Consider the following 19,497-nt stretch of genomic DNA (forward strand, 5'->3'; position numbering starts at 1 on the left):
GGTCAGAAATGGCCTTGCTCAATGTATCCCAGTGAAGCAGATTATCTCATGGGAATATTTAACTTCATCTGCGTGTCCTTGGCAGTGCCTGAGGGGACCTTCAACTGTAAGGATACTTATAAATAAGTGGAAAGTATTGTGTATTCTAGAAATAACTGTTATCTGCCATCCTGCCTTGGTGTAATGCTGAAAACAGAACAGAAGTAAAAATCTTTCTTGATTTTTAAAAATAGAGATGACAGCCCTGAAAAGTTACTGGTGCTGCAGCAGCTGTCTCAGCTCTCCTCATCACTTCCTCTGAGCTGCCCAAAGACTTTTGCAGCATCTGTGTTATGATGGGGTCAATGTAACTGGGGGGGGAGAAAAAGCAGGGAAGGCAGGGATAATCATGGAGTTGGGGTTTGTGCCTAGCTACCTTCCTCCTATTGCTGCATCCGCTCTCTCTCCCTTGCTGCAGGAGGGCAGCCGGAGGTGAGCACTGCTGTAGGCACTTCCGTCAAAAGTCATCTGCACCCTCTTATGCCAAATGCTATTGCATGTTCTCCTGCTGTGTTGGCCACTGGTTTAATTCTCCAAATGCCAAACTACCCAGGGCTTGAGCAAGCCAAGCCTCTCTAGAGGCTGGTGGCTTTGCCTTGCTGATGGGGTTTGTTGTTGCCCCTCTCCTGGGTGGGATTGGGCTGGGTGGCAGGGACACATCGCCCTGGCACCCCACCTGCCCTCACAAGCACCCACTGGGACTCCCCTGGGCCTGGTTTCCAGGCTTGCAAGGGTAGCAGAAGCGATGTTTGCTCTTCTTTCTCTTGTTCACTAGGTGGCACGCACACTGACACAGTGGCTCTGGAGCCTGACTGCGCGCCTGCACAAGCCCAGAGCCGGAGCTGAGCTGTCCCCTTGCACTGAAATGTTTGCTCACTCTTTTTCCTGGATTCATCATTCACTATCGCACATCTTTCACTGGATCTCTGCTTCTCATCAATGCTTCAGTATTTTGCTTCCCACTCTAGCATTGTCCTCAGGAGTTTTCCAGGGTTCCCCTGCCCACTGGCACACAAGTACCAGGACAACCTCTCCTTCTCTGAGGGCTGAGCATCCCCTCCATGGGGTCTGCTTCTCCCTGCTGCCATACCTTCGTGCAGGATGGGCGCAATCTGCTTCCAGGCTGACTGTGATGGGTGTCATCCACACCACACAGCTAAAACCAGCAATACTGGGGTCAAAGCAGTGGAAAATCATTCCTGGTGGCAGCTGAGAATCAGTGCAATCCAGCCCTGGTGATACAGTGGGTAACAACAGCCCTGCTGGGCTTCAGCTGCAGATTTGCCCTCTGTTGTGGTAGGAGCATCATTTTCAACTGATCTTTGTAAGGAAGGTCAGGGAAGACAGATGCGTTTGTCCTGTACACAGAGGACGACCAGGAACATTTAGCCACCTGGCACACATTCATAATTCTTAAATTAAAAAGCAAGCAGCAATAGTGGACTCCTTGTGCCAGAAGGACTGCAGGTAGTGTTTCCTCTGGAGTTCAAGCTGACAGTGGGGCACTGCTTTCTCATTCCAGTCCATCTCTAGCACCTGACAGACCTCAGGGGCAGCCCAGCTGTGCCTGAACAGCTGGAGCCTGCTTATAGCCAAGCAGAAACCCATTTACATGTCCAAGCTGATGGCTGGCTTTTCAGAAGTCATTTGTCCTCTTGCTTTAAATTGCTCAGCTGATCCCGACAGTGAGACGGGAGAGTGCACGTGGATTGAGGAAGTCTTGACTCTTCAGTAGAGAAAGCTTTCCCATGTATTTTGTTTGGCTTAACAATACTTCCGCCTTTGCTTAGGGCAGCAGGAGATGACTTGTTTATTCCAAAACTCCCCTCAGTTGCACCTGTATCCTTGTACCACCTAAACTCATCATAGGAAGTGCTGCTGCCAGATCTCTGCTGCTCCTGCAGCCACACCACCAGAGGTGTGGGCCAAGTATGGAACTCCCAGGTTGATCACAAAACCCTCATTTGGGCTCCCTTAGCAAACACTTGGCAGTTTCCTTGATAAATTACCAAGGTGCGGTAGAACCCAAGCCAGGCTTTATGGCTCTACAGCCAGCTTCCCAGCGTGCCTCCCTTGGGAGGCAATCAGGTCAGCATGCAAAGCTGCGCTCCGCTCCTCTCAACAGCTCTCGTCAGACCCGTTAATTAAACACAGGAACCATTTTTCAGCATTAGCTGTGATTGTCTCTAACCTTTGCTTGTTCCTGGGCACGTGTAAGCAGTCGGGCTGCAACCAGCGCCCAGTGCTGTTGGGGTCTGGGTGTGATGGAGTCACTTCAGCCCCCTCTAAGGAGGTTACGGTGCAGGGGAAGCAATGTCGATGCTTAAGTGCTTTCGATTGATTTTGTGCAGTTGCTTGGCTCCCTGCCAGCATTTGTAGGCCTGGAGTGGGTTTACACTGGAAGACATGGATAAAATAACCCGCTGTGTGTGACAAGCTGGCTGTCTGATACACGTGATTTGTACCAGATATAAAGGAATGTCCTGACAGCTCAGCAGCATGTGGCAGTCATGGGCAGTACACAGACAGGAGCTGGAAGGGTGACGGCAGGAAACCAGGGTCTGGTCCCTGGAGCAGATAGGTCCAAGATGCTGTAAGAGCTGTAAGAGCTCATTCATACGTTCTGCTTTTGCTTTCTACGTCACACATCTCCATGTGGGGCCCTTGTCACACAGGGAAATTGATTTATCAGCAAGAGAATACCCAAAGGTTTCGTGCACCCCTAAGAAGGGGAGGTGAGCACAAAGCTTCTCCAAGCAAAGCACTGTCTGTGTCCCTCTGGGCTGCTTCAAGCTCAGGAGTGAGGCGTCCTTCACAGCGTCACCGTGTGATGTTCGCTCTGTCTCTTGTGGGCTCCCAACTGTGGCTGCAGGGCCAGGATTAAAGGAAAGGAGGAGACCAGCATGAAGGTCACTGATGAAGGTGCACGGCAGTATGGTGCTCCACAGCACCTGGGGACGGGCCTCGTGCAGGGAACGGACATTGTGGCTGTAAAAATGGGCAGAACCTGTGTCCCTCCCCCCCCCACATCCACACTCTGGTTCTGTGCTAAAGTGACAGTCTGGAGTGAGGATTTCTGTCCCCTCAAGTCTGTGGCCAGTATGAGATGACAGAAGCACGAGTAGGGATGAGGCTCCGAAAGGAGCCCTCATAGACTTCCCTGCTTGTTCTCACACTTTCCTTCTGCTGCTGGTCCTTACTGTGCTGGCCATCCGGACAGCTCTCCCGCCCTGCTGGCGTGCTGTGCAGGGTCCTGCGTGCGGGGGGTGCTGCAGCTGGTGGCACCTGGGACTCCGGCTGTTCATCAGCTGCCTGCCCAGCACCTCCAATGTCCTACACCATCTCTGTCCTGCAGCTATCACTCCTTCTAAAGCTAGACCAAACAAATCTGGCAAGAAAGCAGTTTAGCCTTTTCATAGCTGCTGCACGTATAGGTCAAAATGCTCTCTGAATTGCATGGTCTCGATTTGTTCTTCCCAGCTGGGTTTTCTAATTTTTTTTTTTTCCCTCAGACTGATCCTAGGATTCGTGGGTAGTGAGTGCAAGGTGTGTGGATGGTGAACTTTGTGTTAATGCACAGATGGACTGGGCAGCAAGACGATCAGTCTGGCTATGGTGTTTTCAGTGCATGGGGATGTAGGGTCAGTCTGTGCACTCCTGTAAAACCAAATTACCAGGCTGCATCCGGCCAGCTCTGTATACACGTGACCAGTGTCCCAAGCACAGTCACCCTCTCCCTGGATGCCCGGCAGTCCCGCAGTTGCTGCTAACTAGAACAAACCAGCACCCAAAGCAAGAGGGACGGCTGCAGCCATAACATTTGTAACTCAGTTGCCTCACTTAATTACCTTCACCTTGCAATTTATCATCTATTGCATTTTGTTTAGCGTATTTCTGTGCTTCTTTTTGTGGTTCACATATCCAGTTACCTGTTTCTGTTATCCCTGTGATCCCCTTGCCTGGCCTTTCAATCCTCAGCTCTTCAGGTTACACCTTTCTCTCCATTTCTCAGTTGCAGTGCCCTCAGCTGCTCTCTACCTTAGCTTCTCCTTTCAGCACGTGAAGACCAGTAAGTGTCTCATTCCTCTCTTAATCTACTTTCTCCAGTGTTCCACATCTCCTCAATGTACACTTCTTCTCTTACCAACATGATGCACAGCTGCTTGAGATGTTTTCCTCGCCATCCTTTGGAGGATTCATGCATCTTTCAGGGTTTTTAAAACCAGTAAAACTCTGTCTGCTCAAGCTTGGGCATTCCACACAACATCAAAAGCTGCAGTTCTGCTGCCTGTTGGTGCTTTCCCAGGCTTCGACTCTTGATTAGCACTTCAAGGTCCAGCTCCAGCATCCCGCACAATGTCAGGGCTTACCTGATGGGAGAAGGAAGGGAGAGCTCCTCGGGGCTTCTCCATGACCTCCTGCCCACCTACCTTCAGCATGTGTCTGACTGAGGAGTGACAATGGGGCTGGGGCAGGGAGGGGAGCGATGTGCAGCTGGGCCACAAGTAAGCCAGCCCTGCGGTGGCATGCCAGCAGGCGTCAGGCAGGTCACTGGTGGTGTGATGTCCCTTTCAGACAACCTAGCATCCTTCCTGCAGTCATCTCTGCAGGGACACAGTGGTCTTGGGCTTAGCTGAGTGGGAGGAGGGTAAAGACGAGCCCTTTGGGAGGGCAAAAGGGGGACAATAAAGCCCTGGCAACCTGCCTGTCCCTCCATTAATTCTCTGGGGTGGTTGTAGCAAAGTTGACAGTATAAAAAGGAGGCATATTTAAGGAGCTGCTAAGGAGTGAGATGAGTTGTTTATGATTAAATTAAATTCATATGAAAACTAATGACCTGCCAGTGCAATCCTTGAGTAACTTTATAATGTAATTAAAAGCCCAACAGGGAAGAGAGCTGTGATTATGCCACGTGTTGAGGAGCTGCTGGGAAGATGGAGGCCATGGGTGGTGCTGATGTAGAGAAGTCCCTGGTCACTGCCTTGTCTCCTCCGCTACCCCAAGGGCAGAGCTGGGCACAGAGTGTGACATGAGGAGCTGGGCTGCTGGGGAGGAGAGGTGGTGCGTGGGTGGCTCAGCTCCCAGGCTACGCAGGTTGTCCGGGGTAAAGCAGTTCTGCTGATCCGACCATACCAACAGCCAAGAAAACCACCTTTTCCTGCTCAATTCATTTCCTGGATCCTTTAGGGATATGGTTGTTCGTGGCCAAGCCAGCACTGCCTTGGGGGCTGTTGTTATGGGACAAGAGCAGGGTGAAGAATCAGAACCTGGTTGTGGAGCCCACGCACAGGCCCACCACGCCGGGCAAGGTGGGCAAGCCCGGCCCCCCTCCAGCCCCCACAGCCACCTCCCCGCCACGGGCAAACGGCCAGCTGCACCCTCTGAAAAACTCTGCCCTCAGACACAGCCGAGTCGTCTTCCCCTCTCCATCTCGGGGTGGGAGGAGACCGCGGAATGGTTCACCCCCTGCCAGCGGCCGCTCTTGGGGCGGACACGCGTGGGACAAGCAGCGCCCATCGCCCCTTTAAGCAGGCGGCGGTGGGGCCGCCCCGCCGGCCGGGATAGGCCGGGGCGGGCCGGGGCCGCCTCCCGCCCTCGGCAGCGGGCGGGCGGCTCGGCTCGGCTCGGCTGGGCTCGGCGCGGCGCTGCAGGCACCGGTCCCGGCTGCGTGCGCCAGTGCCTCCCCCAGCGCCGCCGCCGCTCCCCACTTCGCCGCTGGCGCTGGGCTGCGAGGGGCAGAGGCAGAGGCATGCCCAGGCGGAGCATCGCGGAGGTGAAGGTGCTGGACGTGCAGAAGCGGCGCATCCCCAACAAGCACTATGTGAGTGGCGCGGCTCGGCTCGGCTCGGGGCGCCACGCTCCGCCGCGCCCGGCCCTGGGCAAACAAAGGCCGGGCGCTGCCGGCCCGCGGATGGCCCCGCTCCCCCCACGGCTGCCCCGGCGGCGGGCAGCGACCGCGGTGCCCCGGGCCCAGGGCGGGAAGGAGAAGGAGGAGGAGGAGGACAGCGCTGCCGGGTCTGCTGCTTCCACCCCCGGCGTCTCCCGTGGGGATCACCCGGTGCCCCCCTGCCAGCGCGAGGGACGCTCTGCCTCATCCCCCCAGACCCCTGGTACCGGGGGAGGCGGGCAGGGACATCGCCGCGCTGGGGGGGCGGTGCCGGTGGTGACCCTGTGCGGGACCCGCGGCGGGAAGCGCCGGGAGGTGCCCGTGAGTGGCTGCGGACGGGATTTGGCCGGACGGGCTCCTAGGGCAGCACGGACCCGGGGGCAGGAGGCGTCTGTGGGCACCGCTTTCGTGAGGGAGCAGCGTTGGGCAAGGGGGCTCTGAAACCTGTTGGCTGCAGAGTCCCGGGGCAAGGGACCCTCAGGCTCCTTCCTTCCGTGCCTGGGACGGTGCCGTTCCCTCGTGTCCCCTGCATGCTCCAGGGCATCTTCCAAACTGTTGTGGGTTTGTCTATTTTTGAAGGGGTTGTGTTTCTTGTTTGGTTTGTTTGGGGTTTATTTATTTATTTATTTATTTATTATTTAAACTTTAGTGTGCTTCCAGGCATCTGTGGAGACCTTGTGGGTGAATCCTGGCAACAACCATAAAACAAAGACCAAAATGTTCTCCCCACCCCGTTCACCTTAGACCGGGGTGACCCAGTGACACACTGCTCATGGCACGCTTGGGTTGTGAAGATGTGGTGTTCGCTTTGGCTGGAGTGTGTCGTGTCAGCAGATCCAGGGCTCCCTGAGCTCTGGGGACATCAGGGACTTCTCTGGTTCACCCCAGCTGGCTTGTGTCAGTGAGCAACAGTTGGAGGAAAGCAGAGGGCAGGGCAGCTCTAGTCAGGATGGAGGGGAGGGTAAAGGGGGCTGTTACCCTCTGCTTGCATCCAAGGATGTGGCGTGGCTGCTGCCGCCCAACCCCTTATCACCCCTTCTTCCTCGCCTGCCCTGCCTGCAGCTGCATCAGCCCTGGCTGAGCCTGGCCCCAGCTCCAGTCGTGCCCCCCTTCCTGCTGCGTCCATCTCAGACTTAGTCATCGTAGCTGGGTTATGCATCCGATCTGGAGGAGCATGTACGTGAGGAGGTTTGCTGAGCTGTGTACGCTTCTGTTTGTCTTGGCGGATCTGTTGCACTGCTGTCAGGTCCTGTAACGGGACTCGGACGGGGTCGGCTGCGGCTGCTCCTCCGCTCTCCCTTCAGGCCTTCTCATTCCCTTGCTCGGGCTGCGGGCTCCGCACACCCCTTGGGACCTGTGTCCCCATGGCTGGGACATGTCCCCCAATTGCTAGACACGATCTGTTTTGGGCACTGTCCTTGCTCACCTTCCACCCGCAGGGGTGCGGTGGGTGGAGTTGGACATAGCACAAATAAACCCCGTGAAGCTGGACAATGGGGGCAGAGGTGTTTTCTAAAAAGAGAGATGTATGAAGGGGCAGCTGGGTGGGGGCACCAGAGCAGAAGCCCCCGGGGTGGTGGGAGAAAGCAGCTGCACGCAGCTCATGACAGCCGGCTGTGCAGCCCGGCCGTTCAGCCGCCTGCTCCTTCCTTCCTCAACCGGCGGCTGGAGTCCTCTGCCTCTAACCTTCCCCTGTTCTTGTCTTGGACCGAAACCCGGCAGCGTGAGCCAGCGCGGCTCGCGGCGGGGCTGAGCCCAGGGAGGGGCAGGCAGCTTGCAGGCAGCAGCCTCCCCGGGGCAGTGCTGGAGTGAATGGGAGCGCTTGCCTTGTTTGAGGGAATCGATAGGAACTAGGCAGATTCACAAAGCCAGTTAATTATATGGAATCAAACCCTTTTTTTTTCTCTTTTGGTTTTTTTTTCTTTCTTCCTCTGCCTGCAAAGAGGGAGAGGAGGGGCAGCAAATCGTGGCTGAGTCATGTTACTTTAGACTATATCTGCTGGCACCGTGCAAATCCGAGTCAACCACAAAGTGTACGTGTTAAACCTTTGCTCTCTGGCTTCTCATTGCTGAGCATAAACGTGCTCTCCATCCCCTGGGGCAGCCACTCGCTGTCCCCGGGGAGGCTGGAGGAGCACTCCGGCTTTTCCTCCCGTTGCCTCTGCGCTGGGCTGACCGGCGAGTGACCCGTACTGCTCAGGCTCGGCCTCCTCTCTGCATCGGTGAGAAGCTTTTCTTTGCTGGACAAAGGTGCAGTTGTGTTGGCTGCAGTGAGGCCACAGCAGAAAGTCGTGAATTGCATTTTCCCAGAAAAGTGAGATCAAACCAGTGTTTTGAAGTCCTTATTGATGCCTGCGGTGGGGAGGGGCTGTAGGAAAGGCCGGCTCTATTCAGACCAGCGTGGTTTGCCCATCACCTTGGTAATTAATACAAAAAGAGTTGTGCTGCCCAGGACAAAAGCTTGTGGTTTTTTGCAGCTCTGATTTGAAGCAGGAGGCACAACATTCCCTCAAACTGCGGGGCTCGGGCTGGCCAGGCACCCAGCAAGGTGCTGGGGGGGGGTTTGGGTAGCCAAGTGCCAGCTCAAAAACGTGCTGAGCTGCGTGTCAGAGTTTAGCTGGGGACCTAAACGCAGCCCCATGCCATCGAACGTGCGTGTGCCCATGAACGGCACTGGCTCAAATCCTGGTGCAGGAGAGCGTCAGTGCAGCCTGCTGCTGTCCTGCTGCTTCTCAGAGTGTGCCTGGTGGCTGCAGTCCCCTAGAAGGATATGCTGGGACAACAGTATGCTTGTCCCAAATCCTGTCCGTCCTCCTTACCCTGGTGACAGCCCAGTACCTGACCTGCGGGCGGGAGGAGCTGGGTGGGTTGTTCAAAGGAAGCCCAGGCATGTTTAAAGCCATTTGGGGGATACGGAAAATGAGAATGGCATCTTAATTGCTTTTCTCCTCAGTGAGGTGTTAAACCCTTTGGCGGATACTGCAGCGAGCACCGCTGGCAGGGGTCAGACTAAATTGCAATTAGCGGGGTGTGCTTTCCCCTTGCGTGCTTTTCCCCCTGCAGTCAGCCTTGTGTTCCTGGAAGGCTCTTGCTGCCATGGTGTTGGCATGGTGCGAGGCCGGCACGTCTGCTCCTGTTCTTGTCAAACCAACTCCGCTCATACTTGTGGAAGATCCGAGAGGGGAAGGATAACCGAGTGACAGGGGCTCTGCCGGCTGTGAAAGCGTATCGCGCTGTATTGCAGTGGCACCTCTCCTGGGCTGCTAGCCCTGGCTGCTTCAACTGCATTTGTGCCGCTTGTGTCTCTTAAGCTTTTTTTCATGGGCAGTACCTGGAAGGGGCAGATAGAAATGATCCTTTTGCAGGTGTTTGCTGCAGCATGTACTGCTCTGATCCGGTCAAGAGAGAACAACCAAGCTTGGGATCTTGGCAGCCCATCATCCAAGTGAAGAAGGGGACTCCCATCCTTCAGGCGGTGGCTGGAGGGTCACCCTGCAGTGACATTTCCCATACAATCCTATATTAAGTGCTTACAGCTCAGGGATGCTGCCAGCTAGGGCTCCAAGGCCATACTGCAAATCTGAAAAGGCAAAGTCCAAGAGCAAAGTTTAAAAATAATCATTCTGGGCGACAGAGTAGCAGACTGTCATTTCTATGGTCTGGCCAAGTCTCAAACTCTGATAAACGAATGTTTATTCAGAAAAGACCCAAAACAAAGTCATAGTTGAAATGGACTAAATTTTCCTTTAAAGGACTTCACATGGCATCTTTTTATAGTTTTGTGTTTGTTGTTCTCTAGTAGAAGCCCTAAAATAAAGCTTTTTCCTACTACATCCAGATTTTGTTTGTTTTTTTTCCCCTTAGGCAAGCTTCAGGACCCTTCGTTTTAATACAGCTGCAACTTGTGTGTGTTTTTCTATGTGTTAATAACAATGCCATTGAACCACGTCTTCATTTCTACAGTCCCCTCCACCAAGAACATTTCCATAGTTCATATAGTTTTAAATGGTTGCTCTAGAGCACAAACCAAAATTATATATATCCGTCCGACAGGAAAGAGAGAGCAGCATGCTGTTTGGTTGTGTTAGTTTATTGGGAAACCTGGACTGTACTCTTGCAGGACTTCCTTTCCCAGCCTCTGTGCACACATGTATCCCTTTGAAAAAGGGAAAATTAAACAAAGTGTGCAGCATACATTTATTTTGCAAGCTCAGTTAACAAGATTGCAAACTTTAAACAAGGTGAATATCCATGCATATTGACTCACCTCATTTGTGGCAGCTGCCTTGCGAAAGTATTAACAGTGTGTGTTGGAATCTGGTGCCTAGTTGATAGCATCGATAGATATTTTAAAACAAGTTTGAAAACCACAGTCAAAAAGTAAATGTGTTCTATTTTTGATATGGAATTTGTGACAAGATGATAAGCGTCTTCTCTCCTCCTGTTCCTTGTAGTGGTGAGGCTGTTTGTGGTTTCATTCATTGTCCAACTCAAGCCCATTGCCTATCTGGAATTGATTGTGGAGTGTTCCAAGAGGAGTGCTCTAATGACAAGAGCTGCTAATCTACGGATTCAGTGGTTCTTTAGTGCTGGATATAGAGAGCAGAAGATGTCTTCTGAAGAACGTGTGTCCCATGGACCTGTGTGTCATGGTCTCCTGGTCCTGAGTTGCCCAGCTGAAGCAGAGCTCTGTGGGGACCTGGCACAGTATCGCCTTGTACAGCTGCGTTATTTCTGCCGCTGTGAATCATACCGGTTGCTTGGCTTAAAAAGGGCATTAGGGGATGACTTCCCCTGTGCTACGCTGTCTGAGGAGTGACCGTGCTCTTGGTATGGTGGGAATGTCCTGTGGGGAATCAAAGGAGCTGGGTGCGTTTAGACCAAGGGAGCAGGAGGTTAAAATGAATAGTGTGAAATCTATGCAGGGACCATTAACTAAACTAGGAATGAAAGAGCAAAAGCAAAACCAGCATGTATGAAGCAAGGCTGAACCCAGGAAGCTGGAGTCTGTGCCGCGGTCAGGAGTTTCTGAGTATGGGTGGCCTCGAGAGGTTTGGGGGCTTTCTCAGCATCCTTAGTGGTGTTTTGCTGCTTTATCCTGTGGTTCTGCTGTATCTCATCCCGTTTCCTGTCAGCTGGCGGATGCTGTTCTGCTCGAGGCAGGCCACAGGCAGGGCATTTGGGGCCCGTAGCTGGTAGAAATTTGGACCCATCTCTGTGCCTGGCCCTGCTCTGCTGCACAGCATTGCAGAGCCGATCAATCCTTCCTTCCCCCTCAGCTCTCAAGAGAGTTGGGGCTTAAGGGAGTGCCATTAGCTTTGTGGATGAAAACCAACACTTGAATGCAAACTCCCCTTTGTTTTTCTTCCCTAGTCATGTTACTTAAGGCTGTTGAAAACCTTGAATGTCGCAGTTCAGTGGAAGGGCCAAATCCTGCCTGGCACACAGCCACTGAGGCAGATGCAGCTCTGTGTGGAAAGCTGGTGCTCGTAGTCAATTCCAGCAGTGAACTTCAGCACTGGGGCCATCCATTGCTCAGAGGTCTGGTGACCTTGATCCCTTGCAGCTTTGCTTTGGAGGGTATCTCTATCTTCCGGCCGTTTCATGTAGCAGTGGGAAATAGGAAACAAATGAATCCATATGTTTGATCTTCAGTGTGACTCAGAGCAAAGAAGAGGGTGCATCTGTTGTACGACTGAGGGGGCTGAGCGGGGCTCAGTGGGTTGTCCTTGGGGTCTTCACGCTTGGCGTAACCCCACGCGCATGCACTTTTCATCTCAGCAGCTTTGGCTATGTGCTCAGGCAGTGCTGTGCCCTCACAAGCCGTACAACAGCAGGGCAGGAAGAGCTGTCGCTCGCTGGGTTTTAGGGAGGGTACAGTCAGAGGGATGAATCAGAGTGAGGGGATGTGGCTGCTTTGTAGTCCTGGGTGTGTGGGCAGGTTGGCTTTGGTTCTTTGCCACGGTGATGAGCCTGTCCTCGGCATCCCCGGTACCCAGCTCCTCCCCGCAGCTCTGACTTGTTGCTTCTGCCTCTCCCTGCCAGACCAGAGGGACTGCGGCAGCATCCCCGATGCCCTGCAGTTACCGCTGGGATCACTTCTCTGTGCCTTTCCCATTTCCAGACCAGCATGACCCTTCTCCCAGCTCTCCCTGTCCGCAGAGCAGGAGTAAGGGGGTGACAGGGTGTCTGAGAACGGAGCTGGGGACTGGCTGTCCCTCTCCTGCTCCAAGCTTTGGTGTCCCACAGCACAAGAGCCCCCGTGCTCCCCTCCCCAGCCCTGCACGCCTGCAGCAGCGAAGGCTGATGGAGAGGGGCCAAGCACAGCAGCTTGCCGCCAAGAACTTTCTTTGTTTCCAGCCACCTCCCTCCTTTTTTTTCTTTTCCTCTTACAATTTCCCACTCCCTTTTCTATATTAAACCCGCTCTGGTTTGGCTCAGTCCCTCAGCTGCTTCGGTTTCTCTGCCCCTTTGAATTTCTCGGTGTTCCTTTCTCATGGTGTCAGGCGAAGCCAGGGTGCGAGGTTCTCGCATAGCTTCCCCGTGTTTCAGGGTGGGGAGGAGTACGGGTGGAATAGAGAGACTGATGCTTTTTCCCCTTTGCTGGCGAAAGATGCTTTAAATATGCAGGGTTTTCCACAGAGAGGTTTATTGTACATAGTCTCTCTGGACTCAAGACCACACAGGCTCAAACCCATTGGAAGCAGCTCTGCAGACAGCTCTGCCTCTGCTGGAGGCTGTTATGTCTGGCTTTGCCGTAGGAGCTCTTCTGAATGGCTGGGGACCTATGCTGATGCCCGTCAGTGGCGGGTGGACAGAGCTACGTGTCCCTGCAGCCCCGTGGAGGTGTCTTTCCAAGTGGCCGTGGCATTGCTTTCCACCCTGCTGCTGTTCACGTGCCTCTGGTGTGGCTGGTGCGGAATCGTAAGGGTCTTGGTGGACAGCAGCTCTGGGAATGGGGATGTTTCGGGGCCGGGGAAGCTCGGGGATTGCTGCAGAGCCACCCGGGAAGGGCTGCTGGTGGGTTGTTGGCTCACAGGGCTGTGTCAGTATGGATGTGCTGTTCCCGCACTGGCGTGGCTGGATGGTGCTGAGCTTGGGGTGGACTTGTTGCTTTGTTCAGCTGCACACTGGGTGCCAGGCAGAGAGCTCGCAGGGCAGGCAGCAGCTCCCCTCTCCCCAAAGCCTTCCTTAGGGGCTGTACGTGTGCCCCCCCACACCCCCTCCAGCCAGGATGCCTTGCAAGTCTCCTTGGAAGAGTTGGGAAGGCTCCTCCTGTGGGAGGAGAGAAGACGAAACTGTAGCTCTGCTTTTTCCTGCGACTTCAGTCTGCCTTTTCCCTCCTCAAATTTAAGCAATCCGGACTGATTCCCAGGTTGTGTTTTGTGCATGTCCGTAGTGTGTTATGCAAGGAGTCCAGAAGTGATTTTTCTAAGAGGTCACATGGTTTCATGTTTCAAGAATCGGATTTTTTTTTTTCTTTTTTCCTATCTGTTCTTAATCCCATTGCCTCAAGTCAGCCACTTGAATCATCTCCTCTCTCTAGCCACGTTGTTCCTCCGTCTTTTTGAGTGGTGGAAGTCACCAGGAGCCATTGCTGTCTGCAGCACTGAGGCTCTTTTATCAGTCCCTGGAAAAATACTTCTGGGGTCTGACAGCTCCCAGGGCTTATGCTTGCCACTTCATTTCTTCAAGATGAAAAAAACCACTCTGGATGTGTCTGAGCTGGCTCCTTCAGCCTCCCTGCTCTTATGGTGATACATGCGTGGGAGCTCGCTCCCTGCCTGGGGTGCTGTCCTGCCTGGGAGGGATGTCCTGGATCTCCCTCTGATGTTCACCTGCTGCAGATTGCCAGCGTGTTTCCCCCCGGGGCTGCAGAGCCCCTGCTGCCATGCGAGCTGACTGGCAGCTCTCGTTGACAGCTCTGTTAAGGTTGGCCAGGTGCCATTTGCATTTCTTTTAGCAACCTGTCATTTTTTGACAGTTCCCTTACGAACGTTTTCAGTCCCACTGGCCCGTTCTCCCTCTGAGCTGCCTCTCCAGAGATGCCGGGGAGGGGGAGAGCAGTGGGAGGCACGGGGTCACACCAGAGGGACACAGCTCGCAATGCCCGGCCAGGCAGGCTGCAAGATCCCTTGGGCCTTTTTTTTCATCTTTATATTTTTGTTTAGGGCACTTGGTTTCAAACATGACCAAGGAGAGTGCTGGGCAGTGGTGGTCCTCATGGTAAACTTATTAATTGGTAATTTTGAAGTAGTTGGTATGTAGCCAATTACTTGTAATGTCAGGAGTTTGGGGAGCCCGGGGAGTTTGGGAGCCAAATCCCTGTGGTGTCTGTCAGAGTTCAGCCTTTTGTGTCTGCTGGCTTCCATTTTCTGTGAAGGATCTGGTCTGCTTCAGCCCTCCAAGGGACAGGAGCACAGGGAGCATTTGGCATTAATGTGAAGTGCCCTTCTCCAGCATTAAAAATCATCCACCTGCACCTCCAAAACTGTCCCGGGGCCTCTGCATCCCCTGTGAAAAGCCCGCTGGGAGCAGAGGGCAGGTCTTGCTCTGGCAAGGTTGTCCTGCTGGGAACTCCTCCTGCTCCATATCGTGGGCTTGCTGCAGCGTGGGCCTGCAGGTTCATGGTGCTAGGGCAGGGGAGCTGGGTGGCTGGGAGAGGAGGGATGAGGGGCTATGTGTCTCTTTTAATCCCAAAAGTAGGATTTTGAGTGTATTTGCGTGACCCTGAAAGCTCTGTAGCCCTCCTCTGCACCCTAGTAGGACAGATGCCGTGAGCTGCATCTCAAGGATTTCAGAAGCACGGGAATGAATTTCGGCTATGCTCCCTGGACCTGTGGCTCAAATGAAGCTAAGGAGGGTTCAGCCCCGCTGATTTCTCCTTCTTCCAAAGCTCAGCTTGGCCCGTTGCCTTCAGGCATCAGACCTAGCTGCGGGGTTTGACGTGACACGTGTGCAGCAACATGGGCTGGAGCGGAGGGTCTCGGGTTGGGAGGGGGGCAGGGTAAGGCATCCTTTCTGGAGGGAGGGGAACCGCTGGTTCCTGGGTTTCACCGAGTCAGCTAGTTCCCTCCATGGTGCAGACCCTGCCGCTGGCCCGGGAAGGGCTGTAAATATTTAGATAGCTCTGCCTGTTGGTTTTGGCCAAGGTCCCAGCCCACATGATGGGGTTGCAGAACCCCCCTCCTGGATCTGGCTGCCTGCTGCCTCCCTGCCATCTGCTCGGCTCTCCCACCCCTCGAGGAAACGGCGGAGTGGGATCCAAGTGGTGGTGGTGGCCCCCCCCGTTCCCGGCGATGCTCTCCGTGGGGGCATGTCCCCAAGGCAGCGCCAGCTGCAACCCCGGGAGATCCCCTCACTCTTTCCATGGAAAAGGCCTGCTGGTGGTTTCTCTGTGTTATTTCTTTGAAGGACCGTAGAAATCGAAGCTGGAGAAGACCCATGAAATAACTGTTTCCACATGCCCTCACCCACACAGCTGGGCTGGGAAAAAGCCCGTCCTTGGAGCAACCTCTGCAGGACCGAGGGTTGTGGGAGCAGGGGATGGGGTGGCTCCTAGCAGGACAAAATGGGGTTTGTTTGGGCTCCTGCTTCACGGTGGGTGCTCCTGGCAGGACATGGTGCAGTGCCAGGCTAGGAGGTGAAACTTCAGACCAAGTGCAATGTTTTCAAAACTGTCTTGATCGTTCAAAGTGTCTTCCAAAAGCACCTGAGAAAGATGGGTGGGTACCTGTGGGAGCTTGGTACCTCATCATCCCTGGTCTCTGTGAAAACGATCGCTGGGTGACTGACTGCACTGTTAGTCCCTTTCAAAATCTGCCCTTTTGATGTCAGTTGAGGAGAGCACCTGAGTTATGCTTTCTGCTGTCTTTTTGGTCCCTAGGACAGCAGGGACTGAATTAGGTATTGACAGAGACCGAGATCTGAGATGGTTTTGGCCAACAGAATACCTCGGTGGGATGGGGCCGTCAGAGCAAAGGGCAAGGGATATTCACAAGGAGAGAGGAAGCCAGCTTTACTGAGGCAGTGTTTTTATAGATATTGAAGAGCTCCCATTCCTGTGGGCTTCTCAATCTTTTTTGCTTTCTACAAGTAGGTGAGGAGATACCCCTGGAGACCTTTCTGCTGTTCAAATGGGATGTGCAAGAAACTGTTATCCAGACTCCAGGGAGATCTGCATTTCAGCAAAATAGGAGTGAGCTCATCGGTTGGGAGAAATACTCCTTCCCTTAACTGCAAAGGTTATAATAAAGCATGGTGTGCCCTCAAATCTCATGGCTTTATTACCCTTAAGAGCTTTGAATTCATTTTGGCTTGAGCAAATCCACATCCTGATTAAAATCCCAGTCTAATAAGCTGTTGACTCCAAATAAAGGCAGGGATAGGAATAAACAACGAAGAAAAGTTGGCTCTTCCTCCTGCCCCAGTGGAAGGCTTTCTCCAGGCAGGCAGCCAGCAGTGATATAACTCTATAAAGTGCTGTAGACTGGTAAGAAAGCTGGGATATCAGCTGAGCTTCCAACCAAAATGAGCTCATGCTGGCCTGCCGGCAAGTCCTGGGGTGAGGGTAAAAGCAGCTTGGATGCTTGTTAAGTTTCAAGTTAACGCTTAGTTTGCTGATGATATGATGGTGACTGTACAGATGCTGTTGGATATTTCAGAGGCCGCGTCATGCAACTTGACCAGTTTTCATTGCAAACTGTGGTCAGCCAAGTTGCCTGTTGAGGTCTAGAAGCACGTTCTTGAATAGGTATCACACCTGACTCAATGCAGAGTACTTGTCAAGCCGCGTTTGGTGATAAGTATGCACGGTGTCTCGGCCTCCCTTGTAGCAAATCATGGTCCATCCAGGTCTCCACAGCTGCTACAGATGCTGTCTTGCAGGAGCCCTCTGTCTTCCTTGACATATTCCTGTTAATATGCAGAAAGTGCAGGTCCTTCAGCGCAAAAGAAGAATTTGCGCATGAAAGGAGAGGATTGTGGTTAGCTGAATAAGGCCTGTGAGGCAATGCTGAGCGATTCAGGTTTTGTCTGGGAGAGGTTGGTGGTGCCTGTGGTACCCAGCCAGCTCACTGCAAGTCAGCAAAGCAGTTGCAGCAGTGTTTGGGCTAATCATCTGGTTTAAGAAGAGTGGTCATTGAATTTCTGTGTTGAAAGTACTGAAGTTCTTTATTTTAGCAGTAAGAACTTGCTTCATCTTGCTGCCTCGTTTTCTGTCTTAATTTGGAACTGATTCTACTGGGAAGAGTTTGTGGTTCTTCAGGAGTCTCCTCACCTTGGTAGGTCATGCTGTGCCAGCCCTCTGAGCAGCAGAACGACCTTTCAGTTAGATTTTTACTATGGTGTTTGAGCAGGTTTGAGGTAAAATAATTTAGCATTGTGCTATCCCTTTGTGTCTCCTGGTGTCTGAGTTTGGCTGTTGGGCTGGGACCAGCAGGTCACATTCCAGCATCTGGAAAAATGTGTCAGCATCCTAAGAGTCTTCACTCTTTGTTATGTTAGTGGAAGTTCTAGCATTAACCTGAACTGAATGTTTTGCTCCTGCTTCGCTGAATCAATTCTTGAATTTGTGGTGGAAATAAGCAGGACATGAGAGTTAGAAGAAAGGATGAAAGTGTCCTCGCTCTGCTTAGTCAATCTGTTATCAGTTAGTGAGGGTTTGCATCACTTGAGTGTTATGCTGGCATCTTGTCAAGGGTCATCTTTGGTTTCTGTGAGAACAAGCAAGGACATATTAGACAAGTGATTGGCTGATTCTGTTATTTGCTTGTTGTCTTTCGTAGAAGAATAAAAAAACTGGGTTGGTTTTTTGGTTTGGGTTTTTTTTTTGTATTCATCACCAGTAAAAGCCTGGTCATATGGTCTGTGAATAAGCTGCAATTACTGGGATTGATTGTGTAGCATTTGAAGGAACAGGACGGTAATTTGCACCCCAGCAAGTTAAGTAAACAAACCTCAGCGTTGCTTACGGAAGAACAGACAGAGTTTTGAACCTTGCGGGTTTGAGTTCTTGCAAGCCCCAGGACCCAGGCTGGCGGTGGTGGGTGGTGCGGTGTACTCGGCTGTGGGTTTGGGATCTCGACATCCAACTCGATGCTGCAGCCATCAGTGGGATGGCCAAGGCATAGTTATTAACTCATAATGTGTCTGTGTCAGGAGAGACTTTAGCTGTGTTTTTACCTAGAAGTGCCCGTTCACATTTGATGTACGTCCCTATTGGAGAGCTGTCATAGTTCACAGCTATCGATAAGCATTTAGCAGACAGCTAAGTTGCAGCGGTGCAGTTTAATAATTTAATCTTGCGTATTTTCTAGTATTGCTGAAATGCCTTTACGCGGTCCCATGAACTTCCCCGGTGGATGCTCAGCCACGGGGGCTGCACTGGCAGCTTTAGCAGCATTTGGGTTGGGGTCCTGGTTGTTGGATCACTCCTCTGATTTCTTCCTTTGCTCCCTACAGGTGTACATTATCAAAGTCACCTGGTCCAATGGGTCCACAGAAGTCATATACCGACGGTACAGCAAGTTCTTTGACCTGCAGGTAAGCGTTTCGCCAGTTCTTGGGGTTTTGACTTAAGAGGCTTGAAAGCTGCGATTAGTAGAGGAGCATGGTTTCTGCCTTGCGTTTTTGTAATCTACCAGAAAATGTTTGGATCTGAGGAAACTTAAATGCAATTTTGGACATCCTTGAAAAAAGCAAGAACAGACAACCTCAAAAGCTGGACTCTTCGCTCCAGTGCCTCTTGGGGCTTTTGCATGTCGCACTGTTAGAGCTTTGCTGTCACTCCCTGGGCTAAATGCACGCAGGACTGCATAAGTGTGTTTGAATTCCTCCATCAGAAATCTGTGCAAGTGGTGGGGTTCTTGCGGCAGTTTTTTGTTTTCTTTGGGGGGGATTTTGTTAAAGTTAGGCCCAAATTCCATTCCTGCGGAGCTTATACCGTGCCTTTCCCAGCTGCTATCACAGCAAAACAGGACTGCTGCTGAAAAACACTGATTCGCTGGGTCCATGTCCCACTGGCTGGTGTTTCGGGGAGCGGGCGCTGGGGAAATGCCTGCTGCCCGGTGCGGTGCACTGCCAGCCCGGAGGGCAGCTGACAGCAGCTGCTTTAGCAATTACCTCCTGGTGCAGGGGGAGCCGGGAAGAAAATGGAGCTGAGAGGGAGGGAGGAGGCTGGAAAGGCAATTGGGACAGGCTGGGTTGCAGAAAACCGAAGCCGGTGTTCTGGGCGAGCAGGCAAAGGGTGTTTTCCACCCCCTCCTTGGTGGAGATGAGCCAAGGGGTCTGGCTGAGCTTTATGAGCCAAAACACAAACTGAGCTGCTGGAACAAGCTCTGTGCAGATGAGAAAGGAAAATGCATGAAGTGATCTATGGACCAGCAGCAGCTGCCAGGAGAGTCGCTGGCAGATCCCTGCTGGCCTGGGCGCAGGACTGGGAGAGGAGCTGGGCACGCTCTGCCTCCAGCAACCCACTCACGTGAAGGTGAGCGTCGCTATGTGCTTTATTTGAACAAGTCCTGTGGTTGCCCGGGAATGAGGATGTCTTTCCTGAAATCGCTGCATCCAGA

At 52.8% G+C, this 19,497-nt stretch overlaps 1 protein-coding gene across 3 annotated transcripts in view; it reads left to right on the forward strand.

The window, feature by feature from the left end:
* The first annotated feature begins 5,635 nt into the window (after positions 1-5,635).
* The window catches only part of SH3PXD2B (SH3 and PX domains 2B), a 79,639-nt gene continuing 65,777 nt past the window's right edge, over positions 5,636-19,497 (forward strand). For all 3 annotated transcript variants that reach the window (XM_075766229.1, XM_075766230.1, XM_075766231.1), the window contains exons 1-2: positions 5,636-5,860; positions 18,389-18,469. In XM_075766229.1, the coding sequence (XP_075622344.1) occupies positions 5,789-5,860; positions 18,389-18,469 (153 nt within the window). In that variant the 5' untranslated portion in view covers positions 5,636-5,788. The remainder of the gene's footprint in view (positions 5,861-18,388; positions 18,470-19,497) is intronic.

This window comes from Balearica regulorum, chromosome 14 (genome assembly GCF_011004875.1).
Source record: "Balearica regulorum gibbericeps isolate bBalReg1 chromosome 14, bBalReg1.pri, whole genome shotgun sequence".
In the NCBI taxonomy this organism is placed as follows: domain Eukaryota; kingdom Metazoa; phylum Chordata; class Aves; order Gruiformes; family Gruidae; genus Balearica; species Balearica regulorum.